Here is a 5,000-nt window from a genome sequence, read left to right on the forward strand (position 1 = left end):
GAAACTCTCTCAACCCTTCCCTCTCCCAACCCTCCCCCTCCCCCCCCCAAAGAGCTCTCCGACCCCCTCCCCTCCCTCCCTCCCTCCCTCCCTTCCCTCCCTCCCACCCCCCTTCCCCTCCTTTGAAACTCTCAACCCCTCCCTCCCAACCTCCCCTCCCCCCAAAGAAGTTCAGGTACCCTCCCTCCCATCAGGAACTCCTTCCCCTTTCCTCCCCATCCTCTCCCCCCAGGAACTCTCCCTCCCCTCCCCCCAGCCCCAACACTCCCTACCCTCCCTCCTTCCTCATCCCCAACCATCCCCTCTCTCCAGGAACTCCTGCCCTCCTTTCCCCATCCTCCCCCCCAGGAACTCTCCGTCCCTCAGGACCCCCCCCCTTTCCCTCCCATCAGGAACTACCCCTCCCCTCTCCCCCACCCCTTCCTAAACCCTCCCCTCCTCCCCATCACGAACTACCCCTCCCTCTCCTCCCCCCCCCCCCCCTCTTTCCTAAACCCTCCCCCTCTCCTCCCATCACGAACTACCCTTCCCCCCCCAAACCCTCCCCCTCTCCTCCCCATCACGAACTACCCCCTCTCCCTCTCCCCCCCCCCCCCACCCCGCCCCTTACTTTTTTATAGGCCGTAGAGCGAGCCACTTAATTCCGCCGCTTAACGAGGCTATTCGTAGGTGGCGAACCTCCGCCCGTTTGCATACTTATGGGCGTTTCCCCCTCCATGATGGCGGGGCGATGGGCGGCAGAGTTTTGTGATATGTTGGATTTTTTTTTTGGGGGGTGGGGTGGTGGTGGTGATGGTGGAGGTGGGGGAAGGGAGGGAGGGAGGGGACGGAGAGTTCTTTAGGGTGGGGTGGGGGGAGGGGGGAGGGAGGGAGAGGAGGGGGGAGGAGAGTTCTTTAGGGGGAGGGGGAAGGAGGGTTGGGAGGGGAGGGGAGGGAGGGGAGGGGGAAGGGGAGGGAGGGGAGGGGGAAGGGGAGGGCCAGGTTGGTTATTGTGAATATTGTTATTCGATATCGTCGCTGTGAGTAGCTAATCGAATCACTATCACTCATTATCATCACTGTCTGTCATCATCCATGGTTTTGTTATCATCTTTATTATTAGTATGATTATCATTTTATAATCGTAATTAAGAATATCTTTGTGGATATTTTACTAATCTCATAGTTTAATCATAAGCAATATTATGGTAATAAAGTTGATCAATAGTCATTTTTGGGTCACACTGATTAATATTAGTCCCTGTCATCATTATCATTAGTCTGTATCATTAACGCCTCTCAGAATTATCATTATCATAATTAGCACCATTATTATCATAATTATCACCTTTATCATTTCAGTATTACATACGTTATCATTGTCATTCTTATCAACATCATTGTCATATTCATCACCAATCTTCATTACCATTTTATCCTTAATAGCTTTCTAATTTCAGTCAATACTGTGATTCTGTCATCGTTAACGTATGTATATATATATATATATATATATATATATATATATATATATATATATATATATATATATATATATATATATATATATATATATATATACCGTATAACTGATTAATATCAAGTTGAATATACATCAAAGTTATTCAAAGGGATCCATAAAGAATAATATGTAAGGATAAATTGGACATCTCCATTAATAAGCGATATAAAAAGAAGAAAGTTTCGAAACAGTTCGGATTGAAAGCGAAAACTTGAAGAGCTTAAAACAAAACGAAAATACGAAGAGTTTAGAAATCATCCAGAAAAAGGGGGGGGGCAGATCTATAACAGTCTAGAAAGAAATCATAAGAAATAAAAACAAAATCGATAAAATAACCATTTTTCTGTCTCCTTGGCTACGACCTCCTCGCATACCGAACACACTTTGAACTGAAACTCCTAAAAAAATATAATCAAACCATTGTACTAATCTGCATATCAAGTGCATTAATCAGCGTTCAAATGGGATGACGACTTCGCAAAGGTAATCAATTTTCACTTTGTTTAATGAACCTGCCATAGAGTGTTATTAAATGACTATTGATGGACGTAGCCATCAGGAGGGAATCGAGACGCGGTCTTTGTTTACACGGTCAGCTGATCCAAGGAAATCATCCTCGGTCCGAATAAGTTAATCTGTCTTTGGCGAAGGACTTGTTGGGGAAAGACACAGTAGGGTTGTGTCTAGAGGCGATCTCTACAACAGCTGTGTATGGGTTATGGGTTATTAATGACATTCTGTGAAAATGCGAATGATCGTTAGTACCTGATGGCCCTCTCACACGCAAGCACACACACACACGCACGCATACCTACTGTATAATGTATCCATGTAGATGCATAGTCACGGAAACACACCCAAGCACGGACAAACACACGAAATATATATTTCAATCGACAAACACATCAACAATTTACAAAAAGAGAACTAAAAAGAACTAAAAACTCGAGACACAACTCGACAAATGATACGAAATACTATTAGAAGTGGTATTAACACGCCCCGCCCACCTCCTGCCTCCCGTCCCACCATCGCCAAGCGGACACGGCATCTGTTCAACATACCGTGCCCTCAACGTCGGCAAAGAACCCAGCGAGCATGATGAAGCCTCGTCACCTCAGGATCCCGCGCTCATGTTTACATCAAATAATCATGAGGTGTTTCTTCATTACAATGGCGGTGTAATTTCCCCGGGGAGTGAGGAGCAGGCTGCGCTGTGCCCTCGCGCCGTCAGCCATCCGCGGCCTCGGCTCGTCTTGGCCTCGAGTAAGGGGGGCGAGGATGAGGGGACGGGGGGGTGAGGAGGCGAGGAGGACGAGGAAGAGGGGACGGAGGGGCGAGGAGGACGAGGAAGAGGGGACGGAGGGGGGTGAGGGGGCGAGGAGGACGAGGAAGAGGGACGGAGGGGGTGAGGGAGGACGAGGAAGAGGGGGACGGAGGGGTGAGGAAGAGGAAGAGGGGACGGAGGGGGGTGAGGGGTGAGGAGGACGAGGAAGAGGGGACGGAGGGGTGAGGAGGACGAGGAAGAGGACGGAGGGGTGAGGAGGACGAGGAAGAGGGACGGGGGTGGTGAGGAGGACGAGGAAGAGGGGAGCGGGGGTGAGAAGGACGAGCACGATGAGGGAGACGAGGGGACGGGGGGCGAGAGGACGAGGAAGAGGGGACGGAGGGGGGTGAGGAGGACGAGGAAAAGGGAACGGAGGGGGGTGAGGAGGACGAGGAGAAGGGGACGGAGGGGGTGAGGGGATGGAGGAGGACGAGGAAGAGGGGACGGAGGGGGGTGAGGGGGCGAGGAGGACGAGGAAGAGGGGACGAGGGGGTGAGGAGGACGAGGAAGAGGGGACGGAGGTGAGGGGAGGACGAGGAAGAGGGGACGGGGGGTGGTGAGGAGGACGAGGAAGAGGGGACGGGGGGTGAGAAGGACGAGCACGATGAGGGAGACGAGGGGACGGAAGGGGGGCGAGGAGGACGAGGAAGAGGGGACGGAGGGGGTGAGGAGGACGAGGAAGAGGGAACTGGAGGGGAGGGAGGACGAGGAAGAGGGGGACGGAGGGGGTGAGAAGGAAGAGGGAGACGAGGACAAGGACGAGGGAACGAGCACGACGAGGACGAGGAGGGGGGGCGGGAGCACGAGGAGGACGAGGGGATGAGGGTGGGGGGCGAGGAGGACGAGCAGGACTAGGACAAGGAGACGGAGGGGATGAGGGGGGTGAGGAGGACGAGAAAGAGGGGACGGGGGGATGAGGTGGGGGGCGAGGAGGACGAGCAGGACGAGGACAAGGGAGACGAGGGACGAGGGGGGAGGAGGACGAGGGGATGAGGGGGCCGGCTTGATTTCGTGGAAGGTGCTCGTGTTCTCTTTCTGTTGTATGTGTATGCATGTATGGATGGATGTATGTACCCTTCTACCTTTAAATCTGCGGCTATATCTATCTCTCTATCTACCTATCTATAAATCTGTACCCATATATGCACACACACACACACACACACACACACACACACACACACACACACACACACACACACACACACACACACACACACACACGAGATTCGACCCGTGCATAGGCCGCCCCCCCCCCCTCACCCGTCCAGCGCTGCCAATGCACTTTGACGGTCGGATATCTTCCTGTTTATCGATATTCACCTTCCTATATATCTATCGATCCCCTTCTCTCTCTCTCTCTCTTTCTTTCCTTCTTTCTTTCTTTCTTTATCTCTCTCTCCTTCTCTCTCTTCTCTCTCTCTCTCTCTCTCTCTCTCTCTCTCTCTCTCTCTCTCTCTCTCTCTATCTATCTATCTATCTATCTATCTATCTATCTACAATATATAGATATGTCTATCTGTTCATCTATATCCGTCTCTCTATATATATGTGTAAACACACACACATACACATACACACACACAACACATACACACACACACACGCATATCTATCTGTCTATCTATCTATCTATCTATCTATCTATCTATATATATATATATACATATATATATACATATATATATATATACATATATATAAATATATATATATATATGAATATATATATATATATCTATATATATATATATATATATATATATATATATATATATATATATATATATATATATATATATATATATGCGCGTGTGTGTGTATATATGTTTGTATGTATGTATATGTATGTATATATATATATGCATATAATATTCATACACATTTTTAGAATGTTCCGAATACACATACAATACGAAATGTAAACTTAAAAGACATTTTTCAAAAGGAGAAGCCAGAAGGAGCGGCTTCGACAAGGCCGAGGCCTCTCCGCCTGCAATATGAAACATGTCTCATCTCGTCGGAAATCTCATTTCATTCCGCTTCTCCGGTTCTCTCGCGCCGAAGTAACTGCGAGGGAGACCAGGCTTGTTACCCGAGAATCGCCTGCGTTCATAAAAGGTGGGTATTTGTTCCGCTAGGAGTCGATAACTGGTGGGTTCTGTGTCTCTG

General features: G+C 49.0%; 2 protein-coding genes across 2 annotated transcripts in view; both read right to left on the reverse strand.

The window, feature by feature from the left end:
* Positions 1-1,411, reverse strand: part of LOC138863995 (DNA-directed RNA polymerase II subunit RPB1-like) — an 11,441-nt gene extending 10,030 nt beyond the window's left edge. Inside the window, exon 1 of the mRNA XM_070129527.1 lies at positions 1,352-1,411. Within this exon, the coding sequence (XP_069985628.1) occupies positions 1,352-1,411 (60 nt within the window). The remainder of the gene's footprint in view (positions 1-1,351) is intronic.
* The window catches only part of LOC113826304 (protein rolling stone), a 118,007-nt gene that overhangs the window by 75,204 nt on the left and 37,803 nt on the right, over positions 1-5,000 (reverse strand). The window lies entirely within an intron of this gene.

Source organism: Penaeus vannamei, chromosome 14 (genome assembly GCF_042767895.1).
Source record: "Penaeus vannamei isolate JL-2024 chromosome 14, ASM4276789v1, whole genome shotgun sequence".
Taxonomy (NCBI): Eukaryota; Metazoa; Arthropoda; class Malacostraca; order Decapoda; family Penaeidae; genus Penaeus; species Penaeus vannamei.